General features: G+C 37.1%; 1 protein-coding gene across 3 annotated transcripts in view; it reads right to left on the bottom strand.

Moving 5' to 3' along the window:
• YLPM1 (YLP motif containing 1) overlaps positions 1-20,486 on the bottom strand; it is a 90,600-nt gene that overhangs the window by 56,054 nt on the left and 14,060 nt on the right. For all 3 annotated transcript variants that reach the window (XM_032405584.1, XM_032405585.1, XM_032405583.1), the window contains exons 3-5: positions 13,731-13,967; positions 12,608-12,787; positions 10,869-11,863 (exon numbers count right to left, since the gene is read on the bottom strand). In XM_032405584.1, the coding sequence (XP_032261475.1) occupies positions 10,869-11,863; positions 12,608-12,787; positions 13,731-13,967 (1,412 nt within the window). The remainder of the gene's footprint in view (positions 1-10,868; positions 11,864-12,607; positions 12,788-13,730; positions 13,968-20,486) is intronic.

Here is a 20,486-nt window from a genome sequence, read left to right as displayed (position 1 = left end):
TATGGACAAAAGAGCTCTTGTACACGGTTGGTGGGAATGTAAATTGGTGCGGCCACATGGAAACCAGTATGAGGGTTCCTCAAAAAATTAAAAGTAGATCTACCATATGATACATCAATTCCACTTCTGAGTATTTATACCTGAAGAAAACAAAACAAAACAAAACTAACTTGAAAAGATATATGCATCCCCATGTTCACTGCAGTATTCACAATAGCCAAAATATGGAAATAACCTCAGTGTCCATCGATGGAAGAAGGAATAAAGAAATTCAATACTGAAGTGAATATTATTCAGCCATGAAAAAGAATAAAATCTTGCCACTTTTGACAACATGGATAAACCTTGAGGGCATTATGCTAAGTGAAATAAGTCAGACAAATACTGTATGATCTCTCTTATATGTGGAATGTAAAAATAAATAAATAGAAAAAACCTCAAAGATAGCTCATATCTATGAGATAGCCCATAGATACAGAGAACAGGCTGGTGGTTGCCAGAGGCAAGGGTGGGGTATGGGAGAAATGGTTGAACTAATTTTGTTTTTAGTTTAAATAAATCAAAAAATTTTAAATGCTCAACTTCAAATTCTATATCCAAATTATTAATCAAGTGTGAGGTTAGAATAAAAACATTTTCAGACACACAAGACTCAAAAAATGTACCTACCTCCAACCCACGGTCTCCTAGTAAGTTACTTGAGCACGCATTCTGGGAAAAAGAGACACTAAACCACAGGAAGGCATGAGATTCAGTAAACAGTGAATCCAATCCAGGAGGATAGTCAAGGGAAATGCTGGAGTAACAGCCATATGGCAGATATTTTGGGCAACCAACCACCCAACCCAGCAGGTGAAAAGAAAGAAGACGCATAAATTTGGGAGAGAGATCTCCTCAGGAAAAAAAGAGCTGGTGTTTTTGAGACTGGGGTTGGAGAATTATTTTAAACATTTTTCAGGAAGACAATCGGAAATCCTAGAAAAGTCATTACACTAAAGAAAATATAATTATAACACACTGCTTATGTCTACAGCAAACATGGTTTACTTATCTAAAAACAGTGATATAAATATATTAGACAGATGGGGTTAAAGTAGTGTAAGAACCAATCTTTATCAGACCTGGAAGTAAATATATAACATTTAAAATGTGTAAATCAAGAAAGCAGAAGCATATTATTTAGTGATAGGAAGGTAACTACCAAAAGAAACAGCTAAAGAATTAAAAGATGTCATCAGAAAACACATCTAGGCTGGCTGTTTTGCTTGATTTTTAAAAACTTTATGTATGTTCCGCTTTGATAAAAATGTAAAATGAATTTCTTTAAGTGGCACAGAGAAATTAGCCCTAAAGAGGAGGAAGAAGGGCTTCTTCTGAGGCTAGAAGAAGAAAGATGAGGGTAGTAAGGTAAGGTAAACAGAAGGGCAGGAAGTGAATTTCACTGGGCCTGAAAGCCTCGATTTTCTCTGGGAGGCAGGAAGCTAAAATAAAGATACAAAGCAAAATAAAAATGTTTGCGGAGACAAAGAAAGCAGCACTAGTACAGATGGTCTCTGCAAAGTGGTGAAGGCTTGGCACAGTTATTGTTGGGCAAAGGGAAAGGAGCTGACCAGGGACTTGTCAAAGGATGCACCTCAATGCTTAGGATGGAGGCCACTCATTTACTTATTTACCTATTTATGATACTGTTTCAGGGCTTGTGATGGCTTAATTCCTTTTCTTGAAGTTACATTTATTAATTCAAAGTGCCTGGAAAAACATCTTAGATCATTAAAATTGTGTAAAGATATCTGCTTTGTATTTAATTCAGCAATCATTAGTTCATATAAGTGATAAGAGAAGACTATCCTCCACAAGGTACAGGAGTCAGTAAGAACCCTTGTCCACTCATTACCCAGTATTATGAGCAAATCTGAATACAAATGAACTGCCTTCCTAACCAAACTGTGAATGCCTTCAGAATTTTATCCATAACTGAGACATTCTGGCATAAGCAACAGTGAATGAACACCTAACTGTCAGGCACTATGTTAGTGCTGGAAATAAACGGATACTTAACTCAAGGAGTTCATATCCATGGGAAGAGTGAGGCAACTAAATCAACAATGAGCACACAATTTGATAAAATGGGACATGTTGGCCTTGTTCACTGAGGTATCCCCAGTGTCTGACTCACTGAAGGATCTCAACACATAATTACTGAAGCACTCCCTGCCCCATAGGGCAGGAAAAATAGGAATTAGTAAAGCAAAAACTGACAGGAAAGGGATTCCAGACAAAGAGAAGAGCATGTGTCAAGGCCAGAGGAAAGGATAAAGGAAGGAAGAGGCACTAACAGATGAGATAAGGAAAAAGAGCACAGTGGCAAGGTTATAAAAGTTAAGGAACTCATTACTGCAAGACTCATGCCTGCACATACATATGCAGTTTCCTGAAAGGGGAGGGCACTTTGCTTTCAGATTAAACTGCTGATCAACAGCCAAAGGTCATCATTTTATTTTTATTTGGGGGGTGAAAATGTTAAAGCAATTGAAATATACTTTCAACACTACATGTAAATGGCAATTATTTATCAATACTGCACTTTCAAATTTTCAAAGCTCAAGGATGTAACAAATGTTAGACTATCAAAACCTTTTGTATTTATAAAAGTAAAGAATTTTTAAGCCTTTGCAAAAGCAATATATTAAGAGATACTCAATTTAAAAGTGTGCACAAAAATAAGTCATATTTACATCAATACAATGAAATGCTATGACCTTTTTAACATATAAAAACATTTGAAATAAAGTACAAACATAGCATATATTCACTAAATACAATCACATAAAAACACATGCATTGCCCATTGATCAGATGAAAAGAAAAACAAATATTTGGTGTTTAAATATTTAGAAAATTTTTGTACAGTTAGGCATTTCATAAACTTCTAAAAAATAAAAACCCTAAAACTAGGTATGAAACCATTAGAGGTATGTATAAAACTTTTAAGATTTGACATAAAAAAACAGACTCCAAATTGGGTATAAAAACTTAAGAGGTATGCAGAAATACAAATGCCCTTAAACAAGATAACATCTTATTGTCACAACAGTTACTAACCATACTCAAATCAGCTGACCATGGGATTTACAAAATATTAAATTCTGGAATCAAATTCCTGCCCTTTTAGTTTTCATGTGAGATAATTTTTCTAATTATTTTCTAATATGTATAACCAAGATCCTAAAATCAAAATTCCCCCCAAGAGTAATCTCTATAAATAGGAACAACCATGACATATGAAAGCATAGAGTAAAATTATAGTGTTTATAATCCCTTGCTAATCCTAATAAGACAGGTACAGAATGGAGGAGGTCCACAATTTCAATCCGAAAACCAATCAAAAAGTATGTGTGACAGATCAGAAGCCGAGATATTACAAAGATGTCAATTCTTCCGCAAAATGGTCAACAGATTCTATGCAATGCTCATGAAAATTCCAGCAGGTTTCCGAAAACCGACAAGCTGATTCTAAGCATCACATGGGAAACAGAGAGGACCAAGAATAGTCAAGTCGCTCTAGATCAGGGGTCAGTAAACTATGTCCCATGGGCCAAATCCAGTTAAGAGTGATTTTTTACATTTTTAAAGGTGAAAAATAAAAGGAAGAAAGAAAAATATTTGACGGAAACCAAACATGGGCTGCAAAGCCTAAAAATATTTACCATCTGGCCCTTCACAGAGGAAGTTTGCCAACCTCTGATCCAGAAACACAGAACTGGAGGACTTACACTAAGAGATATCAGGATTTATTACAAAGCTACAGTAATTAAAACAGGACACTGGTGCAAAGATGGACAGATAGAGTCTAGAAACAAATTCACACATATAGTCATTTGACTCATGATGAAGGAGATACTACCAAAGTAGTAAGGAAAAGATGACCTTTTCAATAAATGGTGCTGGGCTCAACTAGTTAGCCATATGAAAAATAATAAACCATGACTCCCTACCTCATACCATACATTAACAATCAATTCTATATAGATTGTTGACCTAAAAATAAAAGGTCAAACAATAAAAGACAGCAGATAAAATAGGATAATGTATTTATGGCCTTGGGGTAAACAAAGATTTCTTAAACGACACAAAAAAGCACTAACCATGAAGGAAAAGATCAATAAATTAGACTACTAAATTAAAATCAATAATTTCTATTAATCAATAATTTCCATTAATCTTTGGGGTTCCTCTGGGTTCACTGGATCCTAATTTTAGAACTGTTTTGTTTTGTTTTTTTTAGACAGTCTATTATACTCACACTATAGTATAAAGAGAATGGCTAAAATCAACAACACAAGAAACAACAGCTGTTGGTGAGGATGTGGAGAAAGGGGAACCCTCTTGTACTGTTAGTGTTGGAATGCAAACTGGTATAGCCACAATGGAAAACAGTATGGATGTTCCTCAAAAAGCTAAAAAGAGAACTACCCTTTGATCCATGAATTGCACTAGTAGGTATTTACCCAAAGAATACAAAAGTACTAATTCAAAAGGATACATGCCCCCCAGTGTTTACAGCAGCATTGCCTACAATAGCCAAATTATGGAAACAGCCCAAGTGCCCATCAACTGATGAATGGATAAAGATGTGTGTGTGTGTTTGTATATATACATATACGTACATATGTGTGTGGTGGAATATTACTCAGTCATAAAAAAGAATGAAATCTTGTCATTAGCAACAATGTGAATGAAGCTAGAGAGTATTATGCTAAGCAAAATGTCAGAGAAAGACAAATACCATATGATTTCACTCATATGTGGAATTTAAGAAACAAAACAAATGAGTAAAGGGAAAAAAATAGGCAAACCAAGATAGACTTTTTTTTAAAGTAGGCTCTATGCCCAACATGGGGCTTGAACTCCTGACCCCGAGATCAAGAGTCCCATGCTCTACCGGCTGAGCCAGCCAGATGCCCCCCTTCAAGAAACAGTTTCTAACTATAGAGAAAAAACTGATGGTTACCAGAGGGGAGGTGGACAGTGGGGGGTGGGAGGGATGGGTTAAATAGGTGATAGGGATTAGGAAGTGCACTTGCTGTGATGAGCATCGGGTGTTGCATGGAAGTGTTGAATCACTGTATTTTAACACCTGAAACTAATATTACACTGTATGTTAACTGGAATTTAAATAAACACTTAAACCAAAATATTTTATTTAAAAATAAAAAACATGACTTTTTTCTTATAGGCTTTCCCAAGAACAAAGAGAAAATTTAGCTCTTAAAAAAAAAAAGAGAGAGAGAGAATAAAACTTATATTATCATGGAATTACTATATGGGTCCATTAGATCCTTTCATAAATTTAAGATACATTATGAGATCCTAAGTGACTTTTTTTCTGTATCTTAAAACATTCTGCAATTTCCTTATCCTAGAATTAATTACTCACTCATCATTGCTTATCAATTATCCCCAACTATGCCAAAGAAGATTAAAATACAAAGATAAGGAAGGAATGATGGATTTGCCTAAAGGATGAAGCAAAGGTGGAAACAGCTGTCACCTCACCCTGCTTTGTAGTGCCCAAAATATTACAGCCTACTTTTAGGCTTCATTGAACACAATTGAGAATTTAGAAATTTTCATTTCCTGACTAGAATGGCAAAGAAAAGTGAGAGAGAAAGCTGTGTTAAAATAAAAAAATAAACACAGAGACAGAAGCACTCTAGTCTCTAATAAACATGTGAAACTGATCATATCAGTAAAATCTCCAACTGTAAGTCCTCAGATGACAGTACCCTAGATTAATATTCTCTACTCAACATTCGATGAGTGAACAATATATTTCTAAGGACAGAAAGGAAATGTACTCCCCACATAGTTATTAAACTGTAAGGATGTCATTACATTATATTTTGTGCCAAGAAGCTGGACCATTCTGCTTTGCCAGAAGAATGTGTGACAGGATTATTTCATCTTTTATGTTTACGTTTATGTGCCAAAATTTACTTGATGCAGAGTTTTGCTCTTGTAAAATTTTTATAAAAATTTCTAATAAATTGTTTTTCACTATCCCTTTACTGTTACTTCCATAAATTATTTGTAAAATTACTTTAAAATGTGAAAAGTAAAAAGGGTCCGCTGGATCTATACAGTACTTTCTTGGTATAGTGAGGATAAGAAAGACAAAGGGCTATAGAGTAAGAAATAGTTGAGACAATCTAGACAGAATGATATCTAGTATGCATAATGAACTCCTACAAATCAATAAGAAAAATACATAACCCAACAGAAAAACTGGGAAAAGACTTCAATCAGCATTTCATAAAAGAGGAAATTCAATTTAACAATAATCAAATGGAAAGAGAAGTTAACCTCATTTGTCATCAGGGAAATACAAATTAAAGCCATGTTACAATACCACTAGACATCCACCAAAATTGCTAAAATTTAAAAATTTAACAATACCAAGTGTTGAGGAGGATGCAAAAAAACTGCTGGCGAGAATGTAAATGGACATAATCATTTTGGAAAACTGTTTGACAACATCTATCAAAGTAGAACCATACATACCCCCCAATCAAGCAATTCCAATCATTGGTATATTTATAAACAAAATTAAACACACACACACACGTGCACACACACACCCTAAAGGGACACATACAGCGCCAAAAGACACAAAGCAGTGTTCTTCATAATAACAAAAAAACTTAAATGACCATCAGTAGTAGACTAGATAAACAGATTGGGGTATATTCACACAATAAAATACTGTAGAGAAATGGGAATGAACAAACGGCAGCTACACACACCATGGATGAATCTCACAATAACGTAATGTCAAGTGAAAGACACCAGACTCAAAAGAGTACATGCAGTAGGATTCCATTTATATAAACTTGAAAAACAGGCAAAACTAATCTATGGTATAAAAAGTCAGTATAGTGGTTATCTTTGGGGTGAGGGAAAATGGGAAGGGGCATGAGGAGGACTTCTCAGACCCTAGTAATCTTTATGTCTTGATCTCAGTAGTGATAACATGAGTGTGTTTACTTTGTGAAAATTCACTAAGCTATACACTCAGGATTGTGCACATCTCTGCATGTTACCCTTTAATAAATAAATTTTATGATTGAAAAATAAAAGGTTCTGGGAAACCAACATCCACTGACTTAACAGTTTATTAGAGCAGTGGTAGTCTTCTAGAAGACCTGATGAATCAAATGATACACATACATACACACAATTTCAAAACAGCTGCCCCAGATGCTCCACAGTGTGGTATTTACACATGATGCAGTTCTATCACTTGGCTTTTTGGAAACCTTCACAATTTTTAGAAAGCAGCCTAAATTTGGATTTTGCAAAAACTCAAAGTAATTTACATTATTTTAGTAGTGCATTATTGGTAAGTCAGTTATCTGTGTTCTCCATTCTTGTTTTTCTACCCAGCTTTGTTTAAAAAAACAAAACAAAACAGAGTGGCTTACTGTATCAGTTACGTGTTTATAGCAAACTCTGAATTCAACTAGTAAGAAAAATTCGCAAGTTTCCTTGACAGTGTGGATTATTCCTACCTCAAGTCTCTTTCACTCACTTACCAGCTTCTCACTGATTTTTTTTTTTTTTAACCTAGTTACACAGGAGGAAAAAGAACCACGCCTGGGCAATAGTCACAAACTATACTCGATATGAGCTAAGTGAGCAAAAGAAGTAGAAGGGTAACAGAAATGGAAATGACATAAGCTAGATTAGGGAAAGGTTTTAAAAACAGGGTAGAGAATATGAGCAGGATCCAATTCAAAAACAAAAAAAAAGCCATCCTTATGAAAGTTACAGGTGAAAAAGCTAGAGAGGAACATCTTATATCTCAAAGCAATATAATCAACATTTATTAAGATTTCAGCAGACTAGAACGTTGGCCCAAACCTAATTTAGATGAAATGTAAAATAAAGTCTTAGAAAAAGAGAAAAACAAAACAAAACAAAAAACACCTACACAAGTTCGGGATGAGAGAGACTTGGCTTAATAACAGCTAATGTGAACAAGACCAGGGAAGCCAAATTGATTTTAAGCCCAACATGAGTCAACACTGTGACGGAGCCGACCAAAAAAAGCAATTTGTTCAGCTATACACGTACATTATTTATAACAAAGTTGGTAACAGGTTCTATGGTTCCTTGCATCTGAAGGAGACTGACAAATCCAGGGCCCTTCACAAGACAAGCAGCAATGTAGCAGGAGGAGGCTAGAACCAATGTTAGTGTGAAAAGAAAAGAAGAATCTGAGTTTCTGTGATGGCAGAGAAGAGCAGGTATGGCAGGATGGGGGAGACAAGAGGGCACTGTTTAAAGAACTGTAGGGACACGTTATAGAAGGGGGATAGGATAATTCATTATGTGTTACACCACAGAGGCAGATCTAGAATCGACAGGCAGAAGTGAAAGCAACACATTTAGACTCAACACAAATAAACTTTCCAGAAAACTGTCAACACCTTATGTGGTGGTATTCCTTATCACAGTGCCAATGTTAAGCAGAGGTCATCAACCACTTGTCACAGGAAGTAAAATGAACTCAAAAGTGGATCAGGGGCACCTGGGTGGTGCAGTCAGTTGAGTGTCTGACTCTTGGTTTTGGCTCAGGTCATGATCTCAGGGTCGTGAGGTCAAGCCCCACATTGGGCTCCACGCTCAGCGCAGAGTCTGCTTGGGACTCTCCCTCCCTCCCCCTCTACACCTCCCACTCCCACCACTCGCACGTGCTTGTTCTCTCTCTCTCAAAATAAATAAATCTTAAAAAAAAAAAAAAGTGGACCAGAAGGCCTTGGATTTAATTCCATCTCAATCATTTACTAGCAATGTCATCTGGGGAAATTTATTTAGAACCTCTCCAAATCTCAGCTTCCCTTATATGTTTAACTTCATGAGATTATGGAGAAATAATAAGGTAATATGTGCAAGACCCAGGATGACACACTAAAATGCAACACAAACATGAGCTGCTATAGAGGGGATATTGCACTAGATAATTGCTAAGATCCTCCTAGCAGTGAAATTATTAACTGTACCTTAAGGTAAGAAAAAACTTAAAATAGGTCCTAAATTTACAAGATTGGGTAGGCAAAGACAGTAAACATTAATATGATAGAAAAAAAGGGAGCAGAAGATCTATGTTTCACAAGGTGTTAAGAATGTACTTTTCTGATAGCAAATTAGTCACCAGATCTAAAAGGCAATGCTTAATCAAAGAGATAAGTAGGAATTCTAATAAAAAAGTTACACATGCCAAATAAATCAAGACTACAAAATGCACTTGTAATCACTGACAGTATGAATATCACTGAATCATGGCATTAAACACAGTGTTTAACTAGTGCTTTTGCTCTGGGAACCCCCCGGATTCTCCTCCCACCAGGTGTGGACTCAGGCTCTACTCTTCCAGTTACATGATGCTGAGCAAGTTACTCAAACCTCTCACCCCCAGTCTGTAAAGGGTAAATGTAGGGTATGAACCTGCCTCGTTCACATGCCACCTCCTTCAAAGGTGCTGAGAAGACTCTATGAGATAACATATGTAAAGCCTCTGGCAAGGCTTCTGGCACCCAGAGGAACTCATGTTAATTATATGTTGCCACAGAGGCAGATCTAGAATCAACAGGTAGAAATTACAGCAACACATTTAGGTTCAATGCAAGAAATAAACTTTCTAGAGAACTGTCAACACCTTATAAGATGGTGGAGTTTTGTGCCATGTTTTTTTAAGAGTTATAAATTTGGGGAACAAATAAAAGATATATTTTGTTTCCAAAAGTCAAAATTAAGGTTAAATTAAAAATGATAATATAGATACATTGACATTGAGACGGAAAACTAACCAACGTACTGACGGGTAGAAAAAGCAAGTTTACAAGACAATATGCTCAGTATGATCCATTTTTTTATGACATGTATTTTTTAAATTATTATCTCTAGATTGTGGAATTAGGTGACTTTCACTTTTTAAATATTTTCTATATTATCTAAATTTAGTATAAGGAGTATGTATTTCTATCACAATTTCCAATTGGAAAAAAACATGATTGATAAGGTTTCTCTATAGGAAAATTAACATTTAGGTCAACGTGGGGGGGGGAATATACTTTTACAAACTTGGAAAAGTGAATTTAACACTTTTTAAAAAGCAAAAAAAACAAAACAAAACAAAAACCTTAGACTACTAGTAAATTTTTCTGTGTGCTTTTCTAAAAAAATGTGGTTCAGACAAAAGGAAAACATCTCCCAAACTGAGGGAGATATACAGGGAATAAGCTCCATGGGGGCGGGGATTTTGTCTGCTCTGTTATATTCACTGCTATAAGCACAGAGCAGGAATAAATATTTGCTGACCAAATGGATAAAAGTCCTATTTACCCTTATACTAAATTTTGTTGCCTATTTCACTAGAATATTGGCTTATTCATCTTTATCTCCAACATCTTGCGTATTATCTAACAAAGAGAAGTTACCAATTCAGTTATCTGTCTAAGAAAAAAACCAAAAAAGATAAAGTTAATAAATACTACTTTTGAAGCTAAAAAGTCAATAAGAAATTGATAAGCATTACTCTAAAACAAGACATTCATCCTGGACTATAATCTCTACATGTAGGATAAAAGCAGTGACATCAAAGAAATGGGGGCATGTTACTATTTCTAGATTTTATTATGTTATGTCTAATAAGTGAACAATACTAACATTATTAACTATAAACCAGGATTGTATAGAAAAGTACAAAGAGAATATAAAAATCAGCTTTTTATACCATCAAGGCCTACTCAGCATAAATCAACAAAAAAGCCAAACCAAACCAACCAACCAAACAAAGGCAGACCTACCTTGGGCCTCTTGGGCCTTCCAAGTAACTGCTTCTAGGAGGATCTGGAAGCAGTCCACCTGACCTCACTGGCATGTCCTTGACTCCAGTGATTGGCTGAGATGGAGCAGCTGAAGACTCCCCAAGTCCTTGCTCAGATGAGAATGAACTATATGGCAGAGTAGACTTGCTCAGAGGGGCTTTAGAATTCACTTGTTCGGATGGGCTAACAGCTGATTGCAATGGAGGATGGTAGGTTGAGGGTGGGCCTGAACCAAAAGACACAGGAGTGGGAAGCAGTGCTGGTCTAGGTTTCTCTGGAACCTGTGAACTCTGAGAACTGGAGGCTGGTGGGATTGGGCCTGTTGCTAACTGAGGAGGTATCCCTTGAGGAACCCCCGGGGGAGGTAATCCTGGAGGAGGTGTGGCTAAAGACAATGGTGGGAGGGGCAGGACAGGCGGAGGTGCCGTTGAGGAGAGAGCTGGTGGGGGAAGAACGGGTGGTGGCCCCGCAGAAGAGAGGGAAGGCGGGGGAAGAACGGGCGGTGGCCCTGTAGAGGACAGAGATGGAGGCATCACAGGTGGGGGCACAGAGGTTGGCAGAGAAGGTGGCATCACTGGTGGGGGCATGCCAGGCGGTGGCACTGAAGCAGGCAGGGCAGGGGGCATCACTGGTGGGGGCAATGATGGAGGCAATACCGGAGGGGGCATTGTTGGTAGAGGTGGAGGCATCTGAGAATACGGAACGAAAGGAGGTGGCATTGACATGTTCCCCATATACTGGTTCTTCATGTTCTGAAATGAATTGACTTTCTCCTGGAGATAGGTCTGAGTCGCTTTCATATGTCCCTGCCATGTTTTCCACTGCTTCTCATACTCCTGAAGCTGATCTTTATGAGGATAAGAATGGAGCTGCTCCTCCCACAGCTGAAACTCCCGCTCCCATTCTTGGTAGAGATGTTGAAACTGTTGCTGCTGCATCTCATAATGCCGCAGCTGCACGTCTACAGACATGGTCTACGAACAAAGGGGTGACAATTATTTCAAGACATTCATGTAAGAGAATTAATCATAAGTTAAAATATTAATGAATCAAGGGCATTTGTAGGCTTAGGAAATTAAAACGCTAAAGACTTTGGGAGGCTAGTAAGGATAAACTTGTTACATCTCCTTAACGATGATCATTCTTTCTTCCTTTGACTCATTTCTATAAGTTACCACAGAGTTGGAGAAACCAACTAAACACTAAAGCAAATACCTATCTCAGCAATAATTGTTTTTCAAGTTTTTCATATCACCATGGATCACTTTAAGAATTTGAAAAATGATCTATTACTACAGACATACAGACACAAGTTTGTGTCTTCAAGATACAAGAAGAACAAGTATCTTTTGTGGTGTATTTCCTTAGGTTTCTGTGGTGGTTGCTGTGATCTTTTTGGTGGACTTTTGCTTGTCTGTCACTGAAGTGATTTGTAGGCAACTTGAAACTACATGATAAGAATCTCTGGTTCTTAAAACCCTTAGCAACGGTCCTCTAACGCCTGCCTGGGTTGACATGACCAGAAAATTCCACTATACCCGCCCCATCCCAAGAGCATTTTCATAGAGCTGTACTTCCCAAATCCCTGGTGATTTGGAACCCCCTTGGAAACACCTAATTTAATTCCGCTCCCTCCTCACATTTCAATCTCTTTCAGGAGTAACAACTCCTTGGAGTGACTTGGGGCAACGTCCCCTGTGAGCTGAGGAAGCACTTGCCTGCATATGTGGCGGCTGCTGTATAATCTGCTGGTACTGCTGGAGGATCTGCTGCAGCTGAGTGTGCTTCTGCATTATGCCCTGGTACTGGAAGCCAACGCGGTGCTGCTGGTGCTGCTGCCAGTGTGCTGCCGCCGCCTGCAACTGCTTTAACCTGGCATCTTCCTCCGGGTCTTCGGACTGAAGATCAGAGAGGGAATACACTTGTATGTAAGGAATAAAACAGCAACCAACTTAACAAAAAGCCTGAACGTTTTATTAAGTATTGTATTATAAAGTCCGGCATGTCTACAACTCTGGCTGACTGAGAAAAGTTATTTTATGTTTAGATAAAAGACCTGGCTCTACTTACACTCTGGATCATGAATACTAATACAAAGGAGTTATAAATTCCATAGTCTTCATTGGAATAATCACCTCACTGCTCCTAAACAGGGCAACCATTTCCCCAAAAAAGTCCGTTTACAGCTACATCCTTTGCACTCTATGAGAAATCTTTTTCTTTTTCACATTAGCCACTTTTAACCAATAGACTACAATGTCATCATTATGGCTCAACAAAGTTTCCCCATAGGCTCTTGGGAGAACAGATACCTTTGGACCAAAGTGAGAACTTTCCGTGTGTACTCAGTTAGTATGTTAAGTGACAAGGATGATCACACTGAATGCTTCAATAGCTCTGTAAGACAGCCACTATTTGAATATACCCATTTTGCAGATGAGGAAATTGCAGCACGGAATGGTTAACTAACTTGTGCAGAGTCCCTAACACCAGCAAGTGGCGGTGCCTCGACTACCGCTTGGGGCAGTTTGACAACAGAAGCTGAAGCTCTTTACTACTGCCCTGGGCTGCCAATATGAAAACACCCCGGAATCCCTTTAGTGCTTAGAGAGCCTCAATTCCGAAGAGTGTCTAATTCTCCACTCACTTCAACCATCAGAAAAATGCCTTTTCTAAACTCCATCAGGCATTCATCGGATTTTCCCGTATCAGAATTTTACATGTACTTATAAAAAAAACCCACACAAAAACATATATCCATTTTGACAAAGGTATTTATAAAAGAATCAGAACAAAAGCTAAACAATTTCTTAAACACCAAGCAATTAATTTTATGGTTACCTGGGGTTCCTCAGGTGGGAGAGGAGGTGGTACCTCCTCATTAGGTGGTGGTAACGGGGGCTCCTCAGATGAAGAGGGTTCTGGTACTTGACTGGTGGCAGGTACTGTAACTTCTTCTTTTACCGGCTCGGGTGCATCCTTTGCTATGACAGGACCTTTTTTGTGTCCTGGCAAATGCACTTTTGTCCTCTGCTGCAAACTAAGCAGGTGCTGCCGATACCAATACTGCTGTTGTTCCTACAACAGAAGGCATTTTTAAGAATTTTAATTGAAAATCTATATATCTGCAACTTGGTACTGACAAAGACCTGCATTTGTATTTGTGTTCACATGTCTATATGTAAGAAAAGGTAAAGCTGGACTGTGAAAGGTAAATAAGTAAACAAGATCTTTCAATTCCTCCCCCAAATTTATACATTTAAGTTAAACTATACATATTAATTCAACATACTTCTCTACTCTTTCAACACACACACTTTTGGAAGTGAGAGCAATCTTTTTGATAAATGCTCAGAGGAAATCCTTTCAGTATTCACAGCTGCTTGTTTTTAACCTGCCGTAGGCTGGTGTGGATTTATCCAAGGGGTCTTGTAATTAATGAATATAACCAAATAGTTCTGTCTCTTCTCTGCCTTCTCTCTCCTCCAGTGCCCTTCCCTCTTTTAAACACCTGTTGTATGACAGCTATATACACGTAAATGAGAATATACTGCGTTTTAGAATACTATTTATTTTAAAAGTCTCAGCTTTGTCTTCCAAATTATACTGTAATTTAACTTTCTGGAAGCTTGTTGTGTACTTCCACTTTGAAAAAGTTACAGCAATAATAAGTCTAATGCAGAAGTAATTAGAAAATACAGCTGATCCTCATTATTCATGGATTCTATATTTGCAAATATGCCTACTTGCTAACGTGTATTTCTAACTCCAAAATCAATACTCAGGAAACTTTGGCTGTCATTTGTGGCCATGTGTAATAGAGCACTGAAAAATCTGAGTTGCCTGACTTGCACATTTCCTGCTGTGGCAGAACAAGGCTATGCTCTGCCTTTTTGTTTAGCTCTCATACTGTAAATAAGTGTCCTTTTCATGGTCTATTTAGGACCACATTTTTCAGATTTCTGTGCTTTTTGTTGGTGACTTTGCTGTTTAAAATGGCTGCAAGCATAGTGTGGTGTGCTGTCTAGTGTTCCTAAGTGCAAGAAAGCTGTGATATGTTTCACACAGAAAATCTGTGTGTTACATACTAATTTCATTCAGACATGCGTTACGCTGTTGGCTGTGAGTTCAATGTTAATGAATCAACAAAATATATTAAATAAGGTGTCATTAAACAGGAACACATATAAAACAAGGTTATGTATTAACTGGTTGATGAAAATGAGACCAAACCAAAGGCTCATATTTCCCCTGGGAGCAATGGTTTAGTATTCACTAATTCAATGTTCTTGGCAACTTTATGGAACACAAATACCTCAAATAAGAAAACAGACTGTACAAATAAGCAATAACTAATTAATTAAAATCAATAAAAAATCTTACCACTCAGACATAACTACAGGATCTTCATTTCCCAGTATTCATTACATAACTCCCTATGGTTACAAGGTTGCATAAGGAAAAAAGTTCTCATAACACTAAAATATTCACTCATGTACTACCCTTTATACTTCCATAATTAACAACAGCATGTATTTCTACTACAATTATAAGGATGCAGGATTTTATGAAAGTGGTGTTGGAGAACTTTGGAACCCATTACTGATAGCTGAGGATCTAGCAGAAGTCCTGCCAGTTAACAACCAAAACATTTTTTATAACAGGAACTGCAAAAGAGGATGATATGAATATCAAAGGTTGATAATAGCCCCTAGGAAAACTGATAAATCTCTACTTTTTTTCAATATATCCAAAACCAAAATAAAAGATGATATACAATATTGCCATATAATTTTGTTGGTATTATGACAAAAATTATAGTACAGAAACCAAATCAACACTATTCTTTGTTCATTCTAAGACTCAGCTATCCCTTACGATTTTGAGCTTTGTTTTTTAAGATTGTGTCCCAAATCAAATTTTTTACTTTTTACAAAAAACTTTTGGTACCTGTGTTAAATGGATTCGTTTTGCTTAGATTCACCGGGATTCACTATCTTTGGGTAACCAGGATTTCCTATATTGTTAATATTTTATTACACATCCTCTCCAGTTTCCCACATGCAAACAAAATACATAAAATATATACAATATATACTCTTTTCTCACTAAACATAATATTTTATTATGTTTTTTCACTCACAGAATCTAATTTTCTTGGAAGAGAGCTGTCTCAAGCTTTTCTTATATCCTACCTGGTGCTTAAGCATAGTGCTGGAGCACAGGAGAATGTCAATAAATGGTTATTGATCAACTGAAGACTTCCCTTCCAGGCCACTCATTTCTATGACCTGAAACTTGCTCCAAACTATTGGGAGGAATAAATTCCATCTCACTACCTACATCTTGAAGTCTGGGTCATGATTGGGCTATTCTGTTTTTAATTACCATGTACATAACCATCAGCTCCAGAGATATAATTACTTTTCCTATTGAACATAAAAAAAAACCCAGCACACTGACCACGATAGTTGACAATAACGTACTATTAAAACATTTTCAATTTTCTTCCACTATTTTATGAAAATAGCAACAGGCTTATCTTTCAGCTTAAAAAAACTAATAAACTCAGTCTCTTTCAAATACAAGTTAAAAGTTTCCCTCGTTTTTAGTTGCTTTGAAAGCATCACTAAAAGATACAAAGCATCTTTCATAATAAACTAGAAGCCATGGCTACAGACATGGAAGACTGTACAGATCTAGATTCTTGATCAATTTGTACATACCCATCTTATTGTCAATGCTTCCCATCTTTGTCTTAGACCCAGTCTAAGGTTAAGAACCTTATTAGGAGCTCAAGTACTTGTTGACTTGCTGACAGTACGCACTGTAGGTCAATTTCTATTTTATGTATGAACCCAATAAGCAGAAACCAGATCTAGTTCAGTCCTAGGACTAGGCTTCGGCACATTTTTAAAGCTCTACAAATGAGCATCATTCAGACATGTCCTCAGTGACCCAAAGAGAAAAATGATTTATCTCTATTTTACAAAGGAATAAAACCTGCTTGGACTTCTAATGAAGCCAAAGCCAAACTAGTAGCCAGTTTTTCTGATTGTCCCATCATATCCGACAACTCCATCTCACATGGGATGTTAGTTCTCAGGTAGAGGAAAGTCATTGCATATGTCACATTCAAAAAGATTGAACAAAGAGAGTTAAAAAGGATGTAAGAACTATTTGTCACAAATATCATTATCGAAAAGATGCTAACTTATTCAGCAAGCATTTACTGACCACTTGCTACCAGTACAGTAATAAACTAGGTACTAAATGATTTTCCAAGCAGGGAAATACAAAGCAGAGAATGTGTGAGGTGGGGTAGGGAGGGAGAGAGATGGAGAGGGAGAGAGAAAGAGAGAGAGAGAGATGTTTTAGAGATTAATTTTGGAAGGTTGCCTTTCCTATCCAGGTTATTATAAATGCCTATAACACTAAATGTACTATGTCCTACATCCTAAAGCAAGGGGTAGGGAGAAATCTGGCAAAAGAATGGTTTTCCATTTTTAGACTTATTTAAAACATATTTATTTTCAATATATTTGAGGTTCACATTCCACTCCAGGAAATTAAGGTCACCAGATAATCTTAGTTCCATCTAAAAAAAATTAAAATTAAAAAATAAAGCTCCTTTACTTCACCTCTTCCTCCAGCTCCTGCCCTCATTCTCTCTCTCTCTCTCCTTCAGTCAAACTTCTTGAAAGAGTGTCTATACTCACCATCCCCATTTCCTCACCTTCCATCACTCCTCAAATCAATGCAATATGGCTTCAGTCACTATGAAACTGCTCCTGCCAAGGTCAACAATAATCTACATGTCAGTAAATGCAAAAGATAACTCACAGTCTTTATCTTGCTTGACCTCTCACTGGTAGTGACACAGCTGACCACTCCCTCCTAGAAACAGTCTTCTTTGCACTTCTGTGGGACTGCACCGTCCTGACTTTCCATCTACCCATTTGGTCTTTCTTCTCTTGGTTCCCCTAGATACTGAGATTCTGCAGGGCTAGGCTCAATGTCCTTTAAACTCTACCCTTACTCTACACACACTCCTCAGGAGACCTCATCTATTTCTGTGCCCCAAATACCATTTTTATGCTGATGACTCACAAGTCTGTCATGTCCCCGAGATCTCACTTCTAGACTCCAGACCTATATCTAACTTCCATTTGAACATCTCCATTTGGAATCATGTGGCTCAAGGATCTCAAACTCAGTAGGTCTAAAACTAAACTCATCCTTTCACATTGTTCCCAAACCTGTTCTTCCTCCTCTTCCAAGTTTTCCTTTTTTATTAGTAAATGGGACCATCCCCTACCTGGCAAGTCTACTCCAGAAATTCAGGAATCATCCTTGACACCTCCCTCTCCACTACTACTCAATCTCCAATTAGATTCTAGTACACAAATATTTCTCCAGTCTTTCCACTTCTCTCCATCTCCACTATCACCATCCATCCAAGTCCAAGCCACTATTACTATTATCTCTTGCCTGGATTATTCTATTAAGTATTCTCTCTATATCACCCTTGCTCTTCTCAATTCCACTCTCCAGACAGCAAACACAATGAGTTTTCAAAAATGCCAATTTGTCACATTCGACTATATAAAATCATTTGATGGCTTCCTCCTGCCCGAAAGTCCTCATTGGCCCTCCCTGATCTGGTTTGTGTCTACCATTCTCACCTTGAGCTTTCAGTAAGCCTTACTTTGAATGCTATCTGGTTAATTCCTACTCATTCTTCAGGTTTCACTTAATATCACTTACAAAGGGAGGCTTCTTCAATTAGGTTACAGCTCTCAGCTATATCCAATCACTTAAAAAATATTTGTTCTTCACCTACTACATGCTAGACCCCTGAGCAAGGCACTGTAAATACAATGGTGAGTTTAAAACCAGAAAACAAACAAACAAAAAAAATCCCTCACCTTTTCCCATTGCTCATGGAACAATCTAGTCACATTGTGTATTTTATAATCCCACAGCACCCTGTACTCCTCTTACTTATTAAATGTCTTGTTCTTCCCATTGAGACAAGTCAATGAGGGCAAGTGCCATGTCTTATTTTCTTCACCATTTCATCTCTGGTACTAAACTAAGCGTGGCACTTGGCACATAGTTGCTACTCAATAACTACTTGAATATTAAATAAATGACTAAAAATTCTAATCCAAGGTAACAGCTTTACCTTGGATTTGAGAATAAAAGGATAAATAAAGTCACAATTTATGAAAAAAAGGCTAGTATGCACTTTACCTAGCCAGTCCTTTAAACACACAGAAAAGTTAATTCTTCAAAAAGACACATTCCATTATATTACCAATGTTTTATTCTGAAAACTAGAAATTAAATGGAAGAATATTAAGCACTTATCCTATCTTTCCTATACCAACTGTATTTCCAATTAAATAATCCTAGTTCATGAAAGTTTTTCTTTACAGAATTCCATATAGTAAAAGAAATGGCAGGAAAAAATCACCATGTAATAACCTTCAATGAAGAACTAATTTACTTAGGCAAAGACTATCAGTGGATGAATCACCAGATGAGGCAAAATTGATGGAAAGCTTTACAATGGAGGGACCAGACTGTAAACCCCTGATCAATTCTGGCTCCACTAACAGTGGGACAACCAGGCATTGTTATGTCTCCTGATGGGATGCAAATGAAATACATAGCACCACCCTGGTTATGACGTACACTTGCCAAAAGAGAGGTGAACTTAAATCTAAGCTTTCAGAGTTTACCAGAAATGTGAAAGAGAGGAGAACAGGTCAAATGATAAGAAACCAAGAGAAAGCAAACAAATCCAGAATGTGGGACATTCTACAGAACAACGGAAATAGATTTCTCAAGTTCAATGGCATGGGGTAGAAAAAGAGAATAGGAGAGACTAATCTGTATGAGGAGTTCTCAACTGAGGGTGATTTTAACCCCCAAGGAATATTTGGCAATGTCTGGAAACATTTTTGTTTCCCATTGGAGGCTGCTACCAAAATCTAGTAGTTACTGGTCAGAGATGCTGCTAAACATCCTACAATGCACAGGACTGTCTTCCACAACAAAGAATGATCCTGCTTCACAATGTCTATATTGGATCCTGATCTGAATAAACCATTAAAACATGACTGAGTCCACTGGGGAATTTTAATATGGATGCTATCAAGGAATTATTTTTAATTCCAATTAGTATGATGAGACAATAGGGGAATTCTGAATGGGTCAGGTATTAGATGATACAAAGAAACTGTTGTTACTTTTTGTAGGTGTTATAATGTATTCACCTAAGAAAAGGTCCATTTTTTAAAAAAGATGACTAAAATTGTAGAGATGAAATGACATGAGATCTAAGATTTGCTTTAAAATATTTCAGAAGCAATAAAAAAAAAGGCATAGGTGAAGTAAACATGATAAAATCTTGACAGTTGTTGAATCTGAATGATGGGTTTAAAGTAGAAGCCATACCATTTTCTCTACTTTTGTGTGTGTTTATAATCTTTTGCCATAAAAATTTGTAATGACATATTCCAAAAATAAAATATGAACCAAAGAATAATAAATTTGCAGAAGGGTTCATTGTCAGAGATCGGCACTGGT

This window comes from Phoca vitulina, unplaced genomic scaffold (genome assembly GCF_004348235.1).
Source record: "Phoca vitulina isolate PV1807 unplaced genomic scaffold, GSC_HSeal_1.0 scaffold7, whole genome shotgun sequence".
Lineage (NCBI taxonomy): Eukaryota > Metazoa > Chordata > Mammalia > Carnivora > Phocidae > Phoca > Phoca vitulina.
This window is presented reverse-complemented; position numbering and strand designations above follow the sequence as displayed.